Below are 23,846 nucleotides of genomic sequence, written 5' to 3'. Positions count from 1 at the left end.
CTAGAGGTCTCAGTCGAGAGTCGTGTGCCAAGCACGCGATGTAGGAACAGAGAATGTGAAACAGGCGAACATAGTAGAATTGTTTCCGGTAGGGCAAACAAAATAGAGGTATACCATCCAGCAATGTGCAGAGATTATTGCCAAAACTTCTCGAGGGGTATGTCAAAGAGGCGGAAGTGAGCGATCCGAAGATCGGAGTAGACCGGGTCCAGGCCGAGGCAGGGGTAAACAAGGCAGCCGTGCCTCAAGGTCCGTTCGACGGTGATGATGAAGACAATGCGAGACCTCGATGACCCGAAAAACATCTGTTTGCCATGCGATAGACTGGTTGATCAGCTGGGGATATAGTTTCCTCCGGGTGACCGGGGTCCGTGATGAGGCTCAAAATAGCACGCCCGAGGCGGATAATACGTGCGTGGAGTCCGACGAGGTGTTATGGCAAGCAGCTGAGTCTCCAAGATTCCGCGACCGCCATTGGGCATATCCGAGCAAGACCAAGATGGGAGCGCTTGAGAAGTCGGGCTGCGCGATGAGGTTGTTGGTTGTTGGCATCATTGACCGCGGACGAGCGGTTTGTGCTTACCCCCAAGGCTCGTGATTGGCCCAGCTGAAGCGGGAAGCTACGAGATTTGTTCTTACCGCAGCGACCGACTCCAACTCCCCGTAACCCGCCTGCAGCCCGCTCCATTGCCTCTCCCCTCCACAATCGCTATCGTCGCCGGGTGACGGCCAGCTCCACATCAACATGTTGGCTAGATCGAGCCTCCGTTCGGCGCGCACCGTCGGCACCGCTGCACGCAGCTCCGCCAACAGGATAGGCACGGTACGTCCAACTCGCCCATCCGCCGTCGCCGCGGGCGCCATCACGGCCGTCGATCATCAATGCCTCAACGCGAAGGCCGTAGCTGATCCTGTATCGTGCAGCGCTCTGCGTCCGGCTCCAGCGGCCCTGCCGAGGAGGCCGCCTCTTGGAAGTCCACCCTCGCTGGCTCCGCTGCCACCGCCGTCGCCATCGGATCCATTGGCTGGTATTATCATCTCTACGGCCGCAATGCTTACGCTATGACTCCGGCGGAAGAGGGGTGAGTCGCACATACCGAACGGTTGATGGAGGCGTTGGGCTTCTCGTGCCAGCACCAACTGCAGCCATCAGCCGACAGGCCGTAGCACCAGAGCTAACATGGGGACCAGCCTGCACCCCACTCAGTATCCGTGGGAGCACGCCAAGTGGAACAAGACCTTCGACCACCAGGCGTAAGTATCGTACGCAGCGCTTCACGGCTCATCACAAGCACTGATAATGAGGCAGTCTCCGCCGCGGTTTCCAGGTCTACCGTGAAGTCTGCGCATCTTGCCACTCTCTTGCGCGTATCCCCTACCGTAGTCTCGTCGGTACCGTTATGACCGTCGATGAGGCCAAGGCACTTGCCGAGGAGAACGAGTACGACACCGAGCCCAACGACGAGGGCGAGATCGAGAAGCGCCCCGGAAAGCTGTCCGACTACCTGCCCAGCCCCTACAAGAACGACGAGGCTGCTCGTGCTGCCAACAGCGGTGCTCTGCCTCCGGATCTCAGCTTGATAGTCAAGGGCCGCCACGGTGGCTGCGACTACATCTTTAGCTTGCTGACCGGCTACCCCGAGGAGCCCCCGGCGGGCGCTGTCGTCCCGGAGGGCCTCAACTTCAACCCCTACTTCCCCGGTACTGGTATCGCTATGGCTCGTGTTCTCTACGACGGTCTCGTTGAGTACGAGGATGGCACCCCTGCCACCACCTCCCAGATGGCCAAGGACGTGGTCGAGTTCCTCAACTGGTCCGCTGAACCAGAGATGGACGAGCGCAAAAAGATGGGCTGGAAGGTTCTGGCTGTCGGCAGTGTCCTTTTCGCGCTCAGTGTTTGGGTGAAGAGGTACGGCGAAATCGAACAATTCCAGATGCGCAAGAGGTCGCCAGGCGCTAACGCAGTGTGTGTTCAGGTACAAGTGGTCGACGATCAAGACCAGACAGCTCGTTTACAACCCTCCGGTCACGGGCAAGAAGCACTGATCCTAGGTGAAAGGTGGAGGGTGTGAATGAGGTGAAGAGGCCGGATCTCCCGCAGAAGACGCGCAGGGCCCGAATGTACAGCATAGGAGACAAACGAGCGAAATTTCCTTTGTGTTGACCATTACCTAGAGGAGCGGCGGAGACGCTCTTGTGTTACTTTGAATTGTACCATCAATCAACCTGCTTTTGCGAGCACGAGGGTGGGGTGGTGATGGTTGGCATGGTCACGGCACAGCGGCTTGCAAATCCAGCCCACCTACATGTCTCACAAAGACGGTGGGTACTGAAATCCTATATCTGGATGCTTTTATACGGTGTTAAGCTGCAGCTACATCCAAATGCCTGCTTCAGCTACCCACGGAGAAAGACCGGTACAGCCCACATCGGCGTCCGGATATTTGCTCCAATTGCTTACGTTGGCTCAGAGGCTAACGGGCAGAAGGCGCGCCGCACAGGCAGCCGGCAGAGTGGGATCTGCTGGCGTGCTCGGCAACGTGACGGGCCGGATCGGGCAGTGATGGGCGGACAACGGCGTGGTAGCCGACTATAATGCAATCATAATGCAAGGAAACCAGTGTCGCAACGAAGGCGGGCGTGGCAGGCGAGGCTCGAGGCGATACGGTTGCGCGGCGAGCGCGATGCCGGAGAGCGTATAGAGTGTAGATGTGCAACAGGGTTAGTGCCGACGGCCCAATGACGACGCACCGTGGGTCGTGGGATTACGACTCGGAAAGGCCATGGCCGCAGCTCAGGAGATGGACATCTGAATCTGGGATCTGGTGCCAGCATGCCACTACTACTACTACTTCCTTGTTGCGCCCGCCGCCCTTAGCCCGCCCAGTCCGCCGCCGCCGCCGCCGCCGCCTGTGTTTGCGCCCGCCGCGTCCTAGCAAAGCGTGCCGTCATTCGTTCCGTCGCACCTCTGCCACTCCTCCAACCTTCGCGTTGCCCGCCCTCCCCGCAACGCGCATCCTAAGGGCCCGCCAGATTATTTCTACGGCCTGCATGCCGCTGCCCGCCAGGGTCTACGCCCTCGAGCAGCATCGCGACTTATGCCCCCCATCAATGTCCGGAATCAAGCCGAGCTGCAAGCCCAGAGGACCAAGGTGCGCTCCAGCCGCTCCGCCCACGCGCTCCAGCCGCCCAGCTCCGCCATTTCGACCGCTGACTTGCGCCAAACAGCTCACAAACTCCTACAATGAGCTCCTGGAGTAAGTCGCTCGCCGATCGCCCCTTCTTCTGCGCGCTGCTGGTGCTAACCCGCCGCGTCCAGCGAGTTCTCGTCCTCGGACCTCCGCTCCGTCGGGAACTACCAGCTCGGCCGCCTCATAGGCAAAGGTTCCTTCGGCAAGGTTTATCTGGCTTCTCACAAACTTATGCACGGGTCCAAGGTCAGTGGCAACGCTTGATTAAGAATAAAGCTGTGCTAAAGGACGATGCCAGGTGGTGCTCAAGTCTGCCAACAAAAATGACTCCAACCTGGCTCGCGAGATCCACCATCACCGGCAATTCCTCCATCCGCACATCGCTCGCCTCTACGAGGTCATCGTGACTGAAACGCTGGTGTGGCTTGTATTGGAGTACTGTCCAGGCAAGTGCTTTCCGGAGTGCTCCGCGCGGCTGAGCTGACCGAGCGCAATCTAGGGGATGAGCTCTATAACCACCTCCTCCGAACCGGCCCCATGGAGCCCGCCAAGGTCCAGAAGATTTTCACCCAACTCGTCGGCGCCGTCTCCTATATCCATCTAAAGGCCTGTGTACACCGCGATCTTAAGCTAGAGAACGTTTTGCTGGACAAGCACGGAAACGTCAAGCTGGTTGATTTCGGATTTACTCGCGAATATGAGGGTAAATCAAACTACCTTCAAACTTGGTGCGGAACCGTCTGCTACAGCGCTCCGGAAATGCTCAAGGGTGAAAAATACGCAGGAGAAAAGGTGGATGTGTGGAGTCTTGGCGTCATCGCCTACGCTTTGCTTTGCGGAGAACTGCCTTTCGACGAGGATGATGAGAACGAGACGAAGAAAAGGATATTGAAGGAAGAGCCAAAATACCCGGACCATATGCCTGAACAGGCGAAGGATCTGATCGTAAAGCTTCTCTCAAAACGTCCGCTTCTGCGGCCTTCACTGCCCGAGATTCTCCAACATCCGTGGCTCGCCGAGCACGCACCTCAGCAGCAAGCGATCCTGAAGTTGCAGCAGCCGCCCCCCTTTACCACCGAACTCGAGAAGGAGACTCTCCAACGTATGCGTAGTGCTGGAGTGGATATCGACAAGGTCATCGAGAATGTCTTGGCTCAGCGTTGTGACACCTTGGCAGGATGGTGGGCTTTATTGCTGGAAAAGGAAGAACGAAAAGCCAAGAGGCGGGAGCGCAAGAGGAAGGAGCGAGAGGCTGAGGCAAAAAGTTTACGCAGATTGAGTGCTGCTAGCAGAGCCAGTAGCAGGCTTGATCGTCTTGCCCCAACAATCAGGGAAATTGATGAAGAAGGCGCGCCGATCCCGATCCCGACGCTTGGAGAGCCGCCGAAGAGCAGGGGCAGGAACAGGGAGCGAACGTCCATCGCGACGTGTAAGTCCATGTAGTTTGCGTTTATTCGAACAATAGGAGATTAACTGAAAATAGCCGCCAGCCCCGACTTGCCTCTAGTGCCCGAGGCATCCAGATCGCCAAACAACGACAAGCCCCCGCCTCCGGTAGAAAAAGATCGGCGCGTCAGCGCTTCCAGAGGACGGCCGTCGCTTCCGCCGAAGGAATACACGCGTTCGCGAAGGGGCAGCAGCATGCTCCACGTCGTCACGACAAACCCAGAGCTTCTCGGGCCCAACGGATTCGTACCTTCGAAGCGGCGACGAAAATACCAGCAACCTTTCCTCGCACAGTTGGCATCGCTTAAACATTGGTTCAAGGAGTCGGCGAAGCGCGCAAGGTCCAGATCACCAGGTTCGAAAAACAGCAAATCTCCGAAAGCGAATCAAGGCAAGCTCACCAAGCCAGACGACACCCGGAGGCCCTCTGCTGCTACGACGACAAACACCGCTAGACCCGTGTCCCAAGTTCGACCAGACTCGCAGAACCGCGCGAGCTATGTAGGAACGCCGCAGCGCCCACGAGTTACCACCAGAGCAAGCAGTGGGTCAAACAAGAGGGCGTCTCTCTCCCCAGCGCCCATGACGCCTCGCTCATCTTACCGGCGAAGTTCTGCTGGGCTCCGGGGCCGCAAATCCACCTCTTCCTCAGTCTCATCAATTCGTACCATTCACCATGCTCACAGCCATTCCAAGGCATCATCCACCTCCTCTGCATCTCTAGCTTCGCCATCGGTATCGAGTCGAGCCGGCCGCAGCCCCCATCAGTCTGTCAAGGTACTTCCGGCGACTCCTACTGGAACTGGGTTCCCTTCCAACATCCGTCTTGTACGAGCAACGGCCGCAGAGTCCGCCGCTGCGTTTGGCGGACTCCCGCCACCCAGCCCCGGAGTGCTCTTCGCGAAGAAGAAACGGAGTCCGTTCAAGGGCCCCGGTCTTAACTTGAACACAGGTGGTAGCCCAGTCGCAAGGAGCCGCGGTGAAGGTGGCAGCAGGACCAGCAGTGTGCAGGGACGGAAGAGCGGCGAGCTCGTCATTGCAGAGGAAGACGAAGATATACTAGAGGAGGAGGAAGAAGAGGAAGTGGAAGAAGTGGAGGCGTTTTCGCCCGTTTTGGCTCCTGGCGAATATTTGGATGAGTCGCCGCAAGATCTCAATTTATCTGAGGAGCCGCCGCCAGAGACCCCAAGACTAGCCCCCTAATATGGGTCAGATAGGCGGCCGATTATACCAGAGGCTCGGTATTCTGGAGAAAGAGTGAGGTTGGAGTTGATTTGGATTTTTTGTTTGCCTTGGATTCACTTCGAACGCGTTAAGCACGGCTTTGCTGTCTCACCCTTAGTCGTTGTATACCCCAACCACCACCCCGATTTCCTTTGTTGTGATTGTCAGTACTATCCCCATCACTTTACATTATTTTCTTGGTGCAAATTGATCGTTTGGGCTTGTAGCATTTGTTTGTTCAGCATTCATCTCTTTTTGTCGAGCCAAGGCGTTCTCGGAATTTTTTTGTAGATGACGATGGGTTTGGCGCGTTGAGCATCACAAAAGTGCAATTTTCAGGCAGCGGCGGATGTACAGGAATGAGAGTGAACATTAAAATGGCCCGCCTGCATTTGCCACAGATACCGCATCATCATCATCCATCATATTTATAAGCAGTTGAATACAAGATCCGGACGTAAATAAGTTTTAAATGCGCATATCTACGTCCGGATCTTGCATTCAACTACCCATCCCATGTAGAATTTATATGACGCACATGCGGGCGCGCGATTTCCTTTGGCACCTGCAGATGGTGGTGGCTGGCTGTGGGCTTGGCATCGCCAAGCTCGGGCCTTTTTTGGTGAGTGACTCTGAACTTCTTTTGTGGCAGCACACTCCACAACCCTACGCACCACCCCGCCTCCGGCCCAGCCAACCGCACACCCTCGCACGCCGGCTCAACCTTCTCATAACACCTGCCTGTCGCAATCATGGAGTCGGATTCGGATGTCCAACACGAGGAGACTCTCCACGACTCGGAAGTCGAGACCCAGGAGCCCCAGAAGGACGCGAAGCCCGGCAAGTCGGCGCTGAAGAAGCCTTCTGCCCCGCCCGCCCCCGTCGTGCAGCGCCCTGAGCTGCCGCCGCAGCCCGACCCGAAGGATCTCGACGTTGCGTCGCTGAACCCGCTGACCGACTACATCATCGCTCGCCAGGCCACCATCAACATTGGCACCATCGGTCACGTCGCTCACGGCAAGTCGACCGTCGTCAAGGCCATCTCTGGTGTGCAGACTGTCCGTTTCAAGAACGAGCTAGAGCGCAACATTACCATCAAGCTGGGCTACGCCAACGCGAAGATCTACAAGTGCGACAACACGGAGTGCCCGCGTCCGACTTGCTATAGGAGCTACAAGAGTGAGAAGGAGGTCGACCCGCCATGCGAGCGCGAGGGATGCGGTGGCACCTACAGGCTGCTCAGACACGTTTCGTGAGTACAGCCTGCGTGGGACTTTCTAGAGCGAGAGGCTAACGGTGGCGACTAGGTTCGTTGACTGCCCCGGTCACGATATTCTCATGAGTACCATGCTTTCGGGCGCCGCAGTCATGGACGCTGCGTTGCTGCTTATTGCCGGAAACGGTACCTATCACTCTCGCCGCAGTGGGTGAACAAGCGCTGACCCGAAATGAATAGAAACCTGCCCCCAGCCCCAGACCTCCGAGCACTTGGCCGCCATTGAAATCATGAAGCTTAACCACATCATCATCCTCCAGAACAAGGTCGACTTGATGAGGGAAGAGGGTGCCGAGCAGCACTACCAGTCGATTCTGAAGTTCATCCGCGGTACCGTTGCTGACGGCTCTCCCATCATCCCCATCTCGGCTCAGCTAAAGTTCAACATCGATGCCGTGAACGAGTACCTTGTGACGAAGATCCCGGTGCCTGTGCGCGACTTCTCGGCCAAGCCCCACATGATAGTCATCCGTTCCTTCGATGTCAACAAGCCCGGTGCCGAAATCGAGGACTTGAAGGGTGGTGTTGCCGGTGGTTCGATCCTGACTGGTGTTCTCAAGCTCGGCGACGAGGTCGAAATCAGACCAGGTATCGTCACCAAGGACGAGCAGGGCAAGATCCAGGCGAAGCCCATTTACTCCAGGGTCGTGTCTTTGTTTGCCGAGCACAACGACCTCAAGTTTGCGGTTCCCGGTGGTCTCATTGGTAGGTTCATGCCACAACACATTGCCCGTCGCGTCTCGACTGACTTGGCTAGGTGTCGGTACCCGCGTCGACCCCACGCTCTGCCGTGCCGATCGTCTGGTCGGGTTCGTCCTCGGCCTTCGCGGCCACCTCCCCGCCATCTACACAGAGGTCGAGGTCAACTACTTCCTTCTCCGCCGCCTGCTCGGTGTCAAGACGGCGGATGGCAAGCAGGCTAAGGTCGCGAAGCTCGCGAAGAACGAGGTGCTCATGGTCAACATTGGCAGTACGGCAACGGGCGCTAAGGTCGTCGCCGTTAAGGCCGATGCGGCGCGCCTTACACTGACCAGTCCGGCGTGCACGGAGATTGGCGAGAAAGTGGCGCTCAGCCGCAGAATAGAGAAGCACTGGCGTCTCATTGGCTGGGCAAACATTGTTGCGTAAGTACCCAACACCCGATGACAGGCGCGATGCACGAAGTGCTGGGACTAACTCCGCCTGCAGCGGTACGACGCTCACGCCGACCTCGGAATGAGCGGGCGCAGGTTTGCGCGAGAGGCCAAGATAGGGCCCGGAGGCCATGCGCATGGATCAACGAGCGAAAATGGAGTCAGCTGGGGATGGGGCCGTCACGAATTCACTATCTGCGTGCAGTTTGAGGCTGCGACATCATGTTATATACGGCATCGACAGTCACATGGCGTGGGTAGAAGGGGGAAACCAAAAGTTGCTGCGATTGAAGCAGCGGGACCAGGCGCAGGCGGCGGAGAGGCTTGGATAGAGGGGGCAGACATGTCGCAGGCCCTGGCGCAGGGTACGAATACACGGAAATGCAAGCGCCTGCCCCGAGTGGTATTGCCGAATCAGGGTGGTGGTGATCTGCCGCGCGAGCTGCGATTGGCACGCAGGGGGCCGAGACCCTGGGGACGCAAAGAGTAGCCGACGTTCCGGGGCTGCAATCCTAAGAGCCTATTACCGAGCCCACCTACATCAGTCTCACGGAGACATTGGACCCTGCTTCCGCAAGCAGTGGGACTCCACATGAGTGTCTGTACGATGCCAAAGTCGCATCTACGTCCGGGCGTCTGCTGCAGCCGCCCCCGCAGCAAGAAGGTAGCGCTCGAATCTTCGTACCCTGCTGTGGGGGCGCCGCTTTCACATGCAAACGAACCAGGAACCGCTCAACAAAAGAGAGCATAAGCTGCATACGCGCCCAAGCTTGCCCCCGCCTCACCTGGGCCGGCTGTCATCGTGTCAGCGTCGGCCGCTTCATAAAGCCTCAATTGCCCGCTAGTCCGCACGTGCTGGACAGACAGAGCCCTTTTGCGCCGCCGTCCACAACTCACGTCACACCAGTGCTCAGGCGGTCCGCCCGACCCAAACAACACCGACCGAATACGCAGCACCGGTGGCGCGCGCCGAGCTGATCTTCACCGCCGCACATCCCCCGCCTTCTGTCAAAAGAGCCGCAGGCTCAGCTCCTTGCTCCAGGACCGGGACCTCTCTTCCGCAACTCAGCAGCAGAGCTCTGAAGCTACACTTTAGCTCCGCACTCGCAAGCGCGATTCCCCGCACCAATCCTTCCCCATTCCGCATCCGACAACCATGTCATCCGACTACCCGCACGACCAGCCGCACCTCCACTCCTCGCAACCGCAAATCCTTCGGCCCCTGCCGCGCCGCCCCTTCGAGCTCAACCTCACGCCCGCCACCAGCTCGTCCAGCGCGAGCTCGCAGCCCTCGCCGAACCCCAACAACGTCGCTCTCGGTAGTCGCAACAATGCCTCACACCCCTCGTTGTCCGCCCAGCTCGATGCCCGACTCAATAATCGCTCCGCGACACCTGCCGGCCCTGACGCCGCCGACGACTCAGACGTCAAGCGCAGCCGCAGCATCCTGAACCTCACTACAAGCACACTGTTCGGCATCTATCAGCCCACCGCCGGTGACAATGGCAGCGAGCCTCCCACGCCCTGGGGCACCGGCGCCGAGACGCCCGCATACATCGGCGGTGGCGCCAGCAGCAGCGAGCTACGCGAGTGGGAGCACCTACGCCTCGCCGGCCTAGGCTCGCGAAATGCGGCCAATCCAGCGCCCCCTTCCTTTCAGACAAGGGGTGTGTCAGGGCCGGGCAGGGATGGTGTCGGTGAGTTCGCGTCGGAAGCCGAGGCTACTGCGTCTATGGGTCCGCGGAGGGGATCGTTCGTCGACGGAGCTGCGGAGAAGGGTGGAAGCAGGGTTTTGGGGTTGATCGCGAGGGGGTTGGCGTTGTTTGGGTTCGGCGTCGTTTACGGCGTCATGATTAGCCATTTGCATGACAACAGGCACATAGCGCCGGTGAGGGTGGAGGGAATCGATCGCGGGCATTGGGGCTATCTCGCTTTTTGGGGCTTGGCTGGCGTGGCTTTGGGCAGCGCGCTGCCATGGGTTGATCTCTTTTGGGAGGGGCGGGAAGCAGCTGCGGTTACGGGCGCGAAGGGTAAGAATGGGAAGAAGAAAGTGAAGGGACAGGTGCCGGTTGTGGCGGGCACCAGATCGAGGGATGGTGCGAGTCAAGAGTGGAACGATGTGGTGAGAAGTGTGGGTGCGTTTGTGGGGATTGCCTTTGCCATCGTGAGTGCGCTTTTCTTACCGCTTCCTATATTCATCGGGCGCTTCCCCACATTACATCTTGATCATCCTCCCATACATACCTTCCCTCACCAATCTTCATGCACTAACATTGCCAACAGCGCAAACTTCAATGGCAATCGACGACTCAGATCTCCGTCACCCTGGCCCTTGTAAATCCGGCCCTGTGGTACCTGCTCGACCGCAGCAAACCCGGCTTCACGCTCTCTATGCTCGTCGGCGTCACCGGCACCGCCATCATGCTCCTCCTTGGCCAACATTCGGATTCGGTCGCCTTCATCCCCAGCCCGCCTATTGCTGGTGGAAGCGGACCCAATTCCAGCCTCCGACTAGGTGCAAGAGTCACGGGGACGAGTAGTGCGAGCGGAGTAGGCGGGTCGCAGGGTGAGCACGAGAGTACGGTCGGGGTAGCTACGTGGTTTGCAAGCGTGCTGTTTTGCAGCTGCGTGTGCTTCGGAAATATTGGGAGGAAGCTGGCCCTTCAGGGATGAAGGCATGCCTGGTGTTGAATGAGCCTGTAAATGTTACCAACGGCATCTCTAGTATTGATATGACGTCTGTCGATGGAGATTGAGCACTCTCATGGTTTGATGGGAGGAAAGGAAGCATGTTGGCATTTTCGGTATTTGGCATCACTTGGCATATCATGGACGGATGATGTCGGGAAGTCTTTGTTTCTTATTCACATACTCGGGCGACATATAAGCACTCTCTACTTTAGCGCAATGTTCGGCACAGCAGTAGCTTGAAACAGGTCAAGGTTCGGATCTGATCCAGTTGATTCTATTTCCTCGCTCCTTTGTGGAAACCCCCGGCCTTCGTCCTCTCTTGGATGGTTGTCATGGTAGGGATGGCAAAAATACGGGGAATTCCTGGTTCGTTCCATACAGCTGTCACGAGCGCAAGCCACGCCGGATGATTCTTGGCATCGTCCAGACGGCTAACGCCTAGTGTCACACACCGTCCATTTCCTGGAGAGAGCAACTTCTATGGCGGTATTGTTGGTATTAGGATCGGGTCAGCCCGAAGTGGGAGCGGGCGAGTAGTCGTTGGCCCTTGATCCCCTTTCCAGCCATCTTCATTATTACCTACTCCTGATATTTTGCTGCCCATGACCGCATTATGTGAGATGGTCGGCATACGCTGCACCAAAGTTGGGTTCCGCGGTAATCAACTTGTCATTCGCGGCGGATCCCGCGCCTTTCGCCTAATCGGGCCGTCGACTTGTCGGTGGAAGGGCGCGCGTTTGCTTTAACACGGCCCCATAAGCACTTGGGAGAACCATCAACACACTCGGCGATCCTGCGGCCGCTCCGCCCTCACACAAAACCACGTCGAGCCCCGAAAGACGCAGTCTACCAGGCCGATGCTCCTTGCGCCTGCGAATTTTCAAACTAGCAAAAGCAGATTCCCGCATCCGCACACCATCTCCTCGGAGAAGCGCGCCAGCTCGCCCACGACCGCAAGACAACGGAATGCAGGAAGGTTCTAGCTCTGCGAGGGAAAGCAAAAGAAAAGGAAACGGATACCCGCGCTCCCACTCTTGTTCTGGGCCACACGCAGCGGGAGTCCGGCCAATCAGTCCTCACCGCGATAGCCTCTAATCTATCCACATTGTCCGATAAAGAGGGCATATGGAGCTGGAGATAACGGCACGGACGCAGCAGGCCGACTTATCTACCCCAGGTGCCGCTCGTTGTCTGTCTGACGGAATACTTAATGGGGCACCGCATCTTCTGGCTGTACTGGACTCAGGGTCTGAACTTGTTGCCTGCCCTCTCTGGAACAAATGGACAGAAGGCAGGCACGCAACCGGTTCCCTTTCCACACGCAACTTCAACCCGACTTGTACCACTACCAACGCTCCCTGGCCCAACATATCTCCCCATCCCTTTTACTAGGACCCGGCAGCTGAACACGATTTCCTTGCTTTCGACCTAGCTCTCTGGTCGCACCGACAACGCCTTATTAGCAGCCTTTTCTTCCTTTTCCCGTCTACGCCCTCCCCCGCTTGGGCCGGCCCCGTGGCACTCCCTCTCCGTGGACATCTTATCTTCCGCACGAGCCTGGCTCTCGGACTTCGTCCAGGCACCACTCTCCTGTACCCCACTCCCCGTAACACCGGGAAAGGCAGAACCACCATGAAAGACTTGACCACCACGAAGACGTATCACACACCGGCGGTAAAAGACGGGGGTGATAGGGGGGTGGGATAGGTGACGATACCAAGACCCTTGGTTAGACCGTTAGACCCCCCAATCCCACTACGACCCAGAACCGGGAGACGTGGACCCAACGGACCACAGCCTCCGGCCACATCATTCTTTCCGTCAAATGGCTTGAACACGGTCACAGGAAAAGCGGGATGTGCGTAAATGCAGCAAAGAAGTTTTTATTCTTGGTTTAGAGGTATCAAACCACTCCCAGCCCCGAGCCATCATTCCTTCTCGTTTCCCGCATCATACATTTCGTGGTAATAGCAAAACGCAGAAAATCTCTCAGGTTCATAGAGGCTGGAGATGACCAACCACGTCTAAAGTCCCTGCGAGAAATTCCCTCCGTTTATATCATTTTTAGACCATACCTTCAAGGCACGATCTCTTTCATGCACAACGAAGGGCTCATTGGATATATTGGACTGACGGAAAAAAAATTAAACAAGGAAAAGAAAGAAGAAAAAAGCCCGGAAAGTGCCAACACCTCTCAACAGAAGAACTTGTACACCTTCTTCCACCTAGGCCACGCAGCCTGCTCGATCTTCTCCTGGGCGACTAGCTCCGCAATGTCGAAGTCACGACGACCGGTGTGAAGGTCCATGTTGTGCGAGCGGACGATGGGAGTGCGCTTCCAGATCTTGTAAAAGAGGTAGAAGCTGATGACTATGGGGAAGGCGAGGTAGACGGAGAAGAAGTTCTCGATGAGTTCGTTGGTGGTCATGTCCGCGTAGCCGATGGGAGCGAAGCCGGTCCAGAACTGAGCAACCAGGACGAGCAGGTTGAAGATGAAACCAATCCACGAACCGATGACGCCAGGCTGACTGCGGAAGGCAAGCTCGTCCAGAGAGTGGCCCTGGGCTTTCCAGCCCTTGCGGAAGCGGATGTGGCAGAAGCAGATGGACATCCAGGTGAAGATCGATGACAGACCGGAGATGGCAAGCATCCAGGTGAACGCCTTGTCCTCAGCCGTAGAGTCGGCAGCAAGGAAAGCCAGGAGACCGAGGACCGAGGAGAGGATGATGCCGACCATAGGACGACCCTTGCGATCGATGTAGCCGAAGATGCGAGGAGCTTGGCCCTGCTCGGCAAGGGCGGCGAGGGTGCGGGAAGAACCGTAGACGGACGAGTTTCCAACGGACAAGACAGCAATCATGATGACCACGTTCATGACGGACGGGAGGACCTTGATACCAGCGTTGTTGATGGCAATGACGAAGGGCGAGGCAGCGGCATCGGCCGAAGAGTCTCCACTCAGGAGACGCTCGTCGTTGTAGGGAACAAGAAGACCGATGAGGGCAAGGGAGACGATGTAGAAGAGGGTGATACGCCAAAAGACCTGCTTGACCGCAGTAGGCAGCGACTTGCGGGGGTTCGCAGTCTCAGCAGCGGCAAGACCGACCAGCTCGGTGCCAGCGAAAGCAAAGGCAGCCGTGACGAAGACACTGCAAAGGCCCTTGAAGCCGTGGTTGAAGGCGCCGGGATCCTTCCAGTACTTGCCGCCAATGTAGCCTCCCTCGGGGCCACCGCCGACGTTCAGGATGATGCCGAGGATGATGAAGCCGATGACAGCGATGATCTTGATGATGGAGAAGACAAACTCGGCCTCGCCGTAACCCTTGACACCAAACAAGTTGATGCACACAATGACGAAGAGGAAGATTGCGACCCAGGCGGAGTTGTTGATCTGGCCTTGGTTCCAGAAGTTGACGGTGATGGAGGCGGCGACAATCTCGAGCGGCAGGACAACCAGCCACTGCAGGGCATAGTTCCAGCCCATGGCGAAACCCCACGCCGGGTCGATGAAGCGGGTCGAGTAGGCGGAGAAGGAACCGGCAACGGGGAACAGGACAGCCATCTCGCCCAGGGCGTGGACGGTGCAGTACAGCATGATGCCGATCAGACCGAAGGCGATCAGCAGCGACGCGGGGCCGCCGTTGGCCAGGGCCTTTCCGGAGCCGACGAACAGACCAGTACCTGGCAGAGCGCGTTAGCGGGGAGGAACACCAACGCGGCAAGATAAGCACATACCGATGGACCCGCCGATGGCAATCATCTGCAGGTGACGGCCCTTGAGCTTCCTCGCGAGAGGAGACTCGGCGGTAGCGGCGGCGGCATTCTCGAGGTCGTAGCTCTTGTCCTCACCGCCGTGCGACGTCGGGGCGGTCGCGTGGGCATTGGGGTCGCGGCGGAAGCTGTCGACCATGCGCGTGCTCCACGACCTCGAGTGGTCGCTGACATCGCCGTAGTTGGGGGCCGGGGTCTCGGTCGAGTTGGAGTCGTAGACTCCCTTTTCGTCGGCACCCATGGTGGATGAGTTCCCGGGGTGAAGGAGGGTGCAGGTCTGGAGTCCCGTGACGGGAGGAGAAGAAGGAGAGCAGGCGCTGGCTGGAAGTGGTGCTGCTGAGCGCACGGAGAGGGCGCTGGGGGCCACACTTAAATGGTGTCGCTCTGGGAGAGGTGCAGCTGGGGCAGCCGGCACTAGCAGGGGCGCGGCGCGGCGATTGACGGTCGGCGAGGGCCCCCCGGCTAAGGCCCGTTTTCAGCGGGCGTGCAACGATAGCACCGCCAAGCTGCTGGGCACATCCCACGCCCGCTCTCTTGCTCATCCTGTTACGTCGCGTTGCAGTGCACCACCCCGAACCAGCATAGCCGCCTGCCGCCCGCCCAATTGCCGCGCCCGCATTGCTTCCAGAACTGCTCCTCGACACTCTCTTATCGCCAGGCCAAGCAGGCTTCGATGGCTTCGCCGCGGATCGCAAGTCTCCCATCAGGCCATGGGCGGCGTGCGCCTGCCGCCCGTCCAACTGACGGCGTGGCGTGCTAGAGCGAGCTCTCACGGCCGTTACGAGCATCGCGGCGGCGCCGTTCGCGGCGTCGGACGTGGTTAGAGGAGCTCACAGACCTTCCAGATAACGCTAAGCGCGTGATTGAATAGCATGGCCGACCGCCTCTGCACGCGACTCGTGCTGCTGGGCCCGGGTAGCGAGGGATCTGCCCTCGCCGGCCTCGCCGACTCGAGCATGCATGATGGCGGCTGTCTGTCTTTCCAGAAGCCTGCCACATCTCACCAACCCATCCCACTCTTCATCTCCCAGGACGCAGCCAATCGAGCCGCCGCGGCCCTCTGCGGCGGGTGGCAAGTGCCGGTAAGGCTGGCGCGGGTGGTGTTGAGCGAGGGCGAAGATCCGAGCATGGAACCGCCCTGGCGCGCCAGCGGCCGCTGTTGCCACCGATAAGGGAGCACTCCGCGCTGATGACGCGCCGCACGAAAACGCTACTCGACATGGCTGGCGGCCACCCATGATGGAAATGGCGTTTTGCTCGCCGATCCCGCGTCAGAACAGCGGGTTGCAACCTCAGTAGTGAGCCTCCCGGCCTCTGTCTCGCAGAGACGTTGCATCCCGCTTACGTGGATATCCAAATCTTCCTGCGTCTCTTCTGCCACGAGGCGGTGCGCCTGAGAGGCAGGGGGCGCGGTTACGAACGCAGCGCTGCTCGTGTGACCAGCTGCTCAGTGTCTCCACGGCAGCGCTGTAAGGCTAGGGTAGAAGCGGGCGCTGGGCATCCGGGCGCGGCGCATATAGAGCAATATAGGGCCGCGGGACAGGCGCTGTTGCGTCAGGGCGGGAGCGGGCAGCCGCGGGCAGCTAGACTCGGGCTATGTGCAGGATAGCACGCCCTTCGCACAGGATAGCTGATGATGAGCCTGGGTCAATGGACGAATGACCTGCAGCCGTGGCCGCCCTGGGCTCTGATTGGCGCGGAAGGCTAGCTGCAGGCTGAGGTTGGCCGCAGGCTGGGCTGTTGATTCGAAGCTTGGCTCCGAAACGAAATGCTAATTGCTACGGGTCGCGCTAGGCTCCGCTCCGTACGGGAGCCCGCAACGCCTCGTCGGCTCTTTGACAGGCTGCTCATTTATATTACTTCGAATTGTCAGCCTGGTGTCTCGGCACGTTCCTCATGCGGACCCCGTCGCACGAGGGAACAGAGTGCGCCGCACGCGTCAGCCGCCATCGTCCCTCGACATGAGGCCCTGATAGACGACCAGCACGGCTACTCCCGAATCGCCAGTGCTGATCGCCAAGCAGCCGGTCCTGCAGCTGCAGCCTTCCTGAAAATTCTGAAAGGCAAAAAAAAAAAAAGAAAAAGCCACACAGCCATGGCGCAGAGTCAGCCACTCCCGCGCGGTCCCGGCTCATGTGCGCCGCAAGGTGGTGTTACCCGCCGCGCTCTTCGTTCGTCCAGGCGACTCTCTATCGTGAGGTTGAGAGCTCAGGGTAGAGGCCCACAATATCCCCCACTATCTTAGCCCCACCAACTCTAACATAATAGAAACTGCAAGCAGAAAGCCGGGGCCCTGTCCAGATACCGGAGGCACTGCGGCCTTGGCCCGCTCCGCCCTTGCCCCTCCGCCGCGGCGCCTCGTTTATAATCGGCCTTCGCACTCGGGGGCCTTTGCCTCTACGAGCGTTTTTTTCACCTAAGATTTACTCCCCCAGACTATGGGGGCAGCCTCCACCAACCGGGTTCCGCGCTCGAGCGCTTTCTCTAGAGGCACGCCAGAGGGTTGTCAGTACGTAAGAATGCGGAGAAGAATGCGGAGAGGGGCGTCGCGGAGCCGGCCAACGAAGGGGCTAAACAAGCCGGGCGTCCGGGATCTCCATGAACCCACTTCCGACCGCACCTCTTCCATCGTCCATGTGCTGCCTGGGAGCGGTCAGTGGGGGCGCATTAGTCGGCGACGACGAAACTGCAGGAGAGGGGTGGATATGGATCCTTCGGTGGTGTGGCATGGAACGCGGGCTGCTATTTTTGGAAATGTTTCCGTCAAGTCTCTCGTCGACCTTTTAGCCAACGGCCAAGACTGACCTATCTCGTTGCATGAGTCTCACACCAGCGGACGTGCCACGTCCCGCAGAAACCGCAAGCTCTTTTCGCCGGCGTGTCGAACCCGCGCGCCATGTCCCGCAATGCCACGCAACGAGCAGAAGGGGCTAGGGAGTGGATACAGAACAGCAGCTCGCCCCCGTCCGCTCTTATCTCATCCCCCACCAGCACCCACCAGGCAGCACAGGTACTGTAAGTGTTCGGCGTAATAGACTCCACTTAACTTTATCTATGCGGGATCAACAGGTACGCGTCTTTTCCGGGGCCCGGCAACTTTTGTTGCGCATTTGGCCCACAACAGCAGCCGAAGTGAATCCTTCAGCAGGCGACCGAATGTTGGAGCCGTCTCCTGCGTGGGCAGTCGAATCCGATATACAGACGCATTCGGCCGCCTTTCACACTCACATCTACGTCATGACATGAGATTCGACTGGGGTACAACATCTCTGTGAGCCAACATGGGTGGGCTCTATTGTGTTTTGTTTTTTTCACAAGTTAAAACACGGGTGCGACCGCCTGCGTGAACCGAGCGTTTTCGCCGGGAGAGTGGGTCCCGCTCAATTGCTTATCTTTCTGCACGCTCACCTGAATCACTGCTGGGCTGCCGCGCGACGGCTTTCTCCCTCGGTGAAACTCGTCGGGCCAAGAGCGAGCAATGAAACCGAGCGAAGATGCTCCGGAATACGAGCATCGCGGAGTTTATCAATTTGACTCCCCTCGCTCGGACCGCGCGATTCCAATGCATATTCATCTACCTTACTGCATACATCGTCTAGCTCGAATCTAGGCCTTTAACTAACCTTCACCTACCCAAGCAACCAACCTCCGCCTAGTCACCAGCGTAGTAGTTTTACCACCAGCGCACTAGTCCTACCGCGAGCGCAGCAGCCGTAGCGCCTATCTATAGTAGGCGGCGTAGTCTAATTCGATCGTAGCAACACAGAAGTACCTGAGCGTTGAAAGGTTAACACGCCGGATTCTCTTTGTTCATTCGGTGGATCAAGCGTGAAAGACGGAGAGCAGGTGATGGTCCCGAAGCAAGTCAAAGGCTAGGCAAGGAGGAGTTAACTTCATAGGCACTATTTGGGTAGGCGATCCGTTAGGCTCTCTCACCCAGTGGGAACTATGCCGCCAGCTGGTTCCCCAGCCCATCCCCTTGCATGCGGTGGATTATGTAGCGTCCTCACGGTCTCGCATTGCCTGTATTGTTGTCGGAAGATCGCACGGGGGAGCACAGGGTGATGGCCGCTTCCGGATGCGCTCGCTGAGTATATGTATGGGCCGTGATGGTGAGAGAAGTTACGTCACTGAAGTGTGTAGCGCCTTCTTACGGTAATAATGGAGCCGAAGCTACGAAGGCAACGAAAGCAAGAGGCAGGAGGCAGGAAGCAACAACAGAATGGGTTGGGCGGAAATGGTGTACTTACCAGGCCTATGTTGCACGTCACAAAACGGACAGGCTTTAGGATATATCGTCAAACCCCATCTGGCTTGGTGTTTTCCTTCGTCGCGTCTTCATCCAGAGAACTAGACACTACATCTTGTCCTACATGAAAAAATATCTTAGAAAACAGCAGAAGAGGGAGGGAGAAGAAAATTCCCATCCTACCATTTAGCCAGGCTCGCGCCCGCCGCAAGTCACGTCATGCATTGCGTGCGAGTGAGTGCATTTTGACGGACATCCCACAACAACCGCTGTTCGTAAAATGAAACAGTGATACAACACCCATCCCATGTATTCATGCAAACCACCACCTCACACAATTTCTCCCCTTTCTTCCTGACATCGTTCGTCACTTCCCGCTTCGATCCGATTAGGTATACCAGCCCTCCTTGAACTTTTCCCTTTTCTCCCGTCTCATGCCTCACCCATATCTTCATCCTCATCGCTGTCCTCCCCCTCCGCCGCATCCCCTTCGTCTTCGACCTCCATCTCATCATCTGCCATCACCGCCGCAGCCGGCCGTGGCGGAACGCCCCCCACGATGATGCTGTCTTCGACATCGTCCATGTCCTCTTCCATTGTAGGCACCGCGCTGCTCTCCCGCCCGCCGCCATCGCCAAGAGGAAGGTCGGCGACGCTGTCCCCATCACCGCGCTCGGACACGTCCGCCACCGTCGAGTCCGCGACAGATGACGGCACGCCCGCGCGCTTCCTCCTGCTGGCGCCTCCGCCTCCTGCCCGTCTGCCTGCCCTGGCGCTGCCCGTGGGGGCGGAGACGGTGCCGGGAGTGGCGGTGCCGGCGTCCTCGCCGACCCAGACAAGGTCGTGCTGGGGCGTTGGTGCGGAAGCTGCAGCGGCAGCGGCGGCGGCGGCGGCGGCTTCCTTCTCGCGTTCGGCGCGATCTTTGCGCTTCTTGACCGGTACGGCGTCCGGGTTGCCTTCCCAGCGGTCGAGTCGGCGGCCTGTCTGCCGAAAGATGCGCGCCCAGTGCGTCATCTCCTCGCCGCAGTCGTCGAGCTCGAGTCGGCCGACGATGGGCGTCAGCCCTGCGAGGCGCGTCGCCTCAAGCATCGGCCGGCGCACCGGCGAGTGCTCGAGCACGCCGTTCTCCGCCGCCAGCGCTGCCGCCGCGTAGAATTCTTCTTCGCTGTCGTAGCCGTCCGGCATCAGCTTGAGCCGCTTCCATGCTCGTGAGAAGGTGCCTTCGCGCTTGCGCCGACGCTCGGCTTCACGGTGCTGGGTGCGGAGTTTGCGGTCGAGAATATAGTCGACTTGCTTTTTGCGGTGCTGCTCCACAGCCATTTGGTGCGCTGTGGGGGGTCGCTTGCGGTTGACGCTGGGATCCGTACCATTCAGGGGGAGATAAAAGCCATGAGGTCCAGCACCACCCAGGGCCACGGAAGGGGAGGCAGCGTCAAGGTGGGCTTTGAAGGGGTGGCGTGCACTGCCGCCCACACTTGAGGGGGTGCCTTTGCTGCGCGGCCCCCAATTCCCCCGGCCAGGACCTTTCCCTTGCGGAGGTTGCGGGGTAGATGGTCCATCATCGTTCAGCAGATTATTGATGCGCATGTTGGGCGTGATCCTTGGCGGATATCCTGCGACACTGGGGGGGCTAGCTGACCGAGTACGATCAGTGTCAGATCCGTAGTCGGCTTGCAGTGCCTTGAGAGGGGCTTTCGCACGGCCGCTCGATCGAAACGAACCAGGCCCGGGAGATTGATGATCCCTGCCTGGCGTCATTGACCCGTCATCGGATGCGACAGAAAACACGGGATTATTGGTGAATCCCTTTTTGATGCCGCGCTTGGGTCCGGTCACCACAGGGGCCATGTCGGTGGCCAGGATGGCTATCCGTTCCTTCCGCTTCTCCTCTCCGAACACCTTCTCCTCCTCCGTGTCGACGTTCTCCAGCGTCGCCTCCTCTTCTGTAAGATGCTTAAAGGGCGGTGTCTTGATCGGCATTCCGCCGGTGGCATCTCCAGAGGTTCCCGGTTGGCCTGGGCCGAACGGATTGTTCATCGCGTCGTGCTCTGTAAAATCGCTCTCCAAATACCACCACATCAGCCATAAGAAGGCCTTTGCGCGACTCTCGGAGCTCAAAGCGCTTCGCATGACCAGGTCGAAAAAATCCCGAGGAGGGAAAAAGTGCAGCTCGGAAATTTTGGGGGCGTATTGCGCGAGGACGAAGATGAGGTTGACGGGATTTGTGCGCGGAACAGGAGCATTCTTGATCTCTTCGATAGTGCTGGGCTGCTGTGTATCCTCTGTCGCTCCTTTGAGGATGGACTTGAGACGGGGCGCGTCCTGCAACTGCTTGTAGGCATTGGGGTCTTGGTGGGCTTGGAGCGAGGGTATCGAATGGTAGGTTCGGAGCTGGGCGCGCATCTCGGGGAAGACTATGGGGGTGTCAGCATGTCGAGTTTGTTCTTTGCATTGGCGCCTACAGTTGAGTGTGGTGTTCATGCGGCCGACATTGACCAACAAGCACACCATTGCCATGTTGATAGCGGCAGCGCGCTCGGTCAGCAGCTTGTCTTTGAGAATCTTGCTGCACTTGCTGCTCTTGGCCATGGCATCGAGGTATATGTCGGCGAACGTGTGGCCGTCGGTGCCGTCAGAGACCTTGTGAAAGACGCGAGTCTGGTCGTCGAAGACGTTGCGCAAGAAGTCATATTGGATGTCCTTGCGCCACAGCGGAACGCCGTCTTCCTTCTTCAGGTGGCGGATCTTGTTGCCCGAATAGACCGAGGACACGCTGCCGTTGGCATTGCGGCGGGTAGTGGTGGTGGTTGCGGTATACATGGGCTGCTCGTCGGCGGGTTTCGACTTGGGGTCGTCGGTGGAGTCGGGGTCGTCCTGGGCGGGCGGCTGACCAGCTTCGGTCTTGACGGGCGTCGGGGCGTCGGGCATGTCTTGGTTGGGCGGGTCGGCGGCGAGGACGTGTCGAAGGCTGTTCCTTGGATCGGGCTCGTCGGAGCGCGGCGCTGCAGTGGTGGAGGGTTGTGACATGATGGGTTTCAGGCGTTGAGCTTCCAAGAGCTCCCTGGTTCGGCAAAGTTGCGATTTGGGAGGAGTAGTGGTACAGATCACGGGACCATGACTTCGTGATGCGGCGATGCAAATGGCAGGATGGGCTCAGCGAGCGACAATGCTGAGCTGGAATGGGCAGAGCAGGAATGCAAGTTTCGCGGAGCTCGACCATTGACACGGCGGCGCCATCCCCAGACCGCGCCTTCCACGCCCGGCCCGGCCAGTTGATCCGGGAAATCAACGCGCCAAGCGCCAAGCGCCAAGCCGTCCCCCGGCCCCTGCTCCACTACTGGACAGGCGCGGCGCGCCTTTTTGATGTCCATTATCTACCCGTGCAGTGGAATACTTGGGGCAGCGCACACCAACCCCTTCAACTTATCGCAGCACCGCAGGAGCTAGCTGCACCACGTAAGGGTATATGTATTGTACTGACTTCCTGTTCCCTGTTTCTGCTCGGCAAGGCCAATGGCGAGAACCGAGTCATGATGAACCAATGCCTTGCGCTCCAGCCCTACCCAACGCCTAGATTATGCAACTCTTGGAACCAACATGCCAATTTGCCCAACGCCGTTGTCGTGCACATGTAATAAGCAAATGAGTGAACGCCGGTCGGGCCCTTCGTTACCACTACTCGGCCGCGGCTGGAGGCGTGCCGCTCGGGGACCGAGGAACCGCTGCCTCGGTCGTGGGTTCGGCCGCTTCACTTGACACGCTCGCTGTAGCCGTTGCCCCGGTTGCCTCTCCCGTCATCGTATCTGCATTGCCGGTGGCGCTTTCTGCTACTGTACTGTCGTGGGCTGTCGAGCCCTCGTCCGGCCCAGGGCTTCTCGGAGGTGTTGCTGTGTTGCCAGTGCCAGGGAGAATCGACGACTCCTCGGCGCTCGCATGATCCAGCACCACGGCAGAAGTCTCGCTTGGACGTACAACAGTAGTACCGTTGGTCGCCGTCTCTCCTGCTTCCTCGTTGGGGACTGCTGTCTCCTCTCCAGCTTGCTCCTTTGTCTCCTCCTCACCAGATTCGTGGTCTTCGGCGTCAGCCATGTCCTCGTCCAACGCCTCGGCTTCCGCGGGATTGGTGGCAAGGTGCTTGTTCTTCTCGTCTTCCGCATCACTGTCGTAATACTCTGCGTCGTTGACAATGCCTCTGTCCTTCTGGAGCTCCGTCATGCGAACATCCATATTCTCATCGGCATCCATGTCTGCCAGAATGTCGTCGTCTTCCTCGGAGCTTCCTAATCCCTGACGGGGGACATCTTGCATCTGGACTGATGGCGCAGATGGTAGCTGGCGTAGGCGCTCTGCAATTGTGGACCGGATCTTCTCCAGGTACTCTGGAGTGTTGTCGTTGGACATGTTCGAAGGAGGCACATCCAGAAGATACTCCGGACAGTAGTACTTGATCACAGTAAGTAAAAGGCCGCCATTGGCTTGACTTGGAAGAACTTACCTCGTAGTAATCACTGAATGGCAGCACCTTGGCGGTGGGGCTTCCGACGGCCTGTCCCGTCTCATATGCCCACGTGCGGGCTACGTTGCGGATGCTGTAGCCACCTCCTCCAACCATCATGGTTGGCAGTCCAAAGCTCTTGACAAACTTGACGCAGTTGGCGTGTCCCTCCATGGATAGATTGAAGCTCCCAAGACGGTCTCCAGACAGACTGTCGGCGCCACACTGGAGAACGACGGCTTCGGGCCGGAAGCACTTCATGATGTCGGAAATGACCGCCTCGAAAATTCCTCGGTACGCCTCGTCGGTTATGCCGTCGCGGAGAGGTACATTCACAGCATATTTCTTGCCTTTTCCAATGCCGATATCC

General features: G+C 58.5%; 6 protein-coding genes across 6 annotated transcripts; 3 read left to right on the top strand and 3 right to left on the bottom strand.

The window, feature by feature from the left end:
* Window positions 1-1,300: 1,300 nt before the first annotated feature.
* CYT1 (cytochrome c1) lies at window positions 1,301-2,072 on the top strand (the record flags this gene model as incomplete). Its single annotated transcript, XM_066778932.1, has 2 exons — window positions 1,301-1,308; window positions 1,385-2,072. 2 exons carry the CDS (start codon window positions 1,301-1,303, stop codon window positions 2,070-2,072), a joined length of 696 nt encoding a protein of 231 aa, XP_066631369.1.
* Window positions 2,073-3,728: 1,656 nt separating this feature from the next.
* On the top strand, window positions 3,729-4,634 carry SLS55_007515 (uncharacterized protein; the record flags this gene model as incomplete). Its single annotated transcript, XM_066778931.1, has 1 exon — window positions 3,729-4,634. One exon carries the CDS (start codon window positions 3,729-3,731, stop codon window positions 4,632-4,634), a length of 906 nt encoding a protein of 301 aa, XP_066631368.1.
* Window positions 4,635-6,613: 1,979 nt separating this feature from the next.
* Window positions 6,614-8,060, top strand: GCD11 (eukaryotic translation initiation factor 2 subunit gamma; the record flags this gene model as incomplete). The annotated part of the gene is made up of 3 exons (XM_066778930.1): window positions 6,614-7,113; window positions 7,169-7,263; window positions 7,318-8,060. 3 exons carry the CDS (start codon window positions 6,614-6,616, stop codon window positions 8,058-8,060), a joined length of 1,338 nt encoding a protein of 445 aa, XP_066631367.1.
* A 5,095-nt stretch (window positions 8,061-13,155) lies between these two features.
* On the bottom strand, window positions 13,156-14,973 carry HIP1 (histidine permease; the record flags this gene model as incomplete). The annotated part of the gene is made up of 2 exons (XM_066778929.1): window positions 13,156-14,642; window positions 14,970-14,973. 2 exons carry the CDS (start codon window positions 14,971-14,973, stop codon window positions 13,156-13,158), a joined length of 1,491 nt encoding a protein of 496 aa, XP_066631366.1.
* A 4,440-nt stretch (window positions 14,974-19,413) lies between these two features.
* Window positions 19,414-21,909, bottom strand: SLS55_007512 (uncharacterized protein; the record flags this gene model as incomplete). The annotated part of the gene is made up of 1 exon (XM_066778928.1): window positions 19,414-21,909. One exon carries the CDS (start codon window positions 21,907-21,909, stop codon window positions 19,414-19,416), a length of 2,496 nt encoding a protein of 831 aa, XP_066631365.1.
* Window positions 21,910-22,656: 747 nt separating this feature from the next.
* SLS55_007511 (uncharacterized protein) lies at window positions 22,657-23,596 on the bottom strand (the record flags this gene model as incomplete). Its single annotated transcript, XM_066778927.1, has 2 exons — window positions 22,657-23,424; window positions 23,591-23,596. The coding sequence occupies 2 exons, from the start codon at window positions 23,594-23,596 to the stop codon at window positions 22,657-22,659; spliced, it is 774 nt and encodes a 257-aa protein (XP_066631364.1).
* Between the last annotated feature and the right edge of the window lie 250 nt (window positions 23,597-23,846).

Source organism: Diplodia seriata (assembly GCF_021436955.1).
Source record: "Diplodia seriata strain FDS-637 chromosome Unknown scaffold_7, whole genome shotgun sequence".
NCBI classification, from domain to species: Eukaryota; Fungi; Ascomycota; class Dothideomycetes; order Botryosphaeriales; family Botryosphaeriaceae; genus Diplodia; species Diplodia seriata.
The sequence above is the reverse complement of the archived record's forward strand: the minus strand, read 5'-3'. Positions and strand labels throughout refer to the sequence as shown.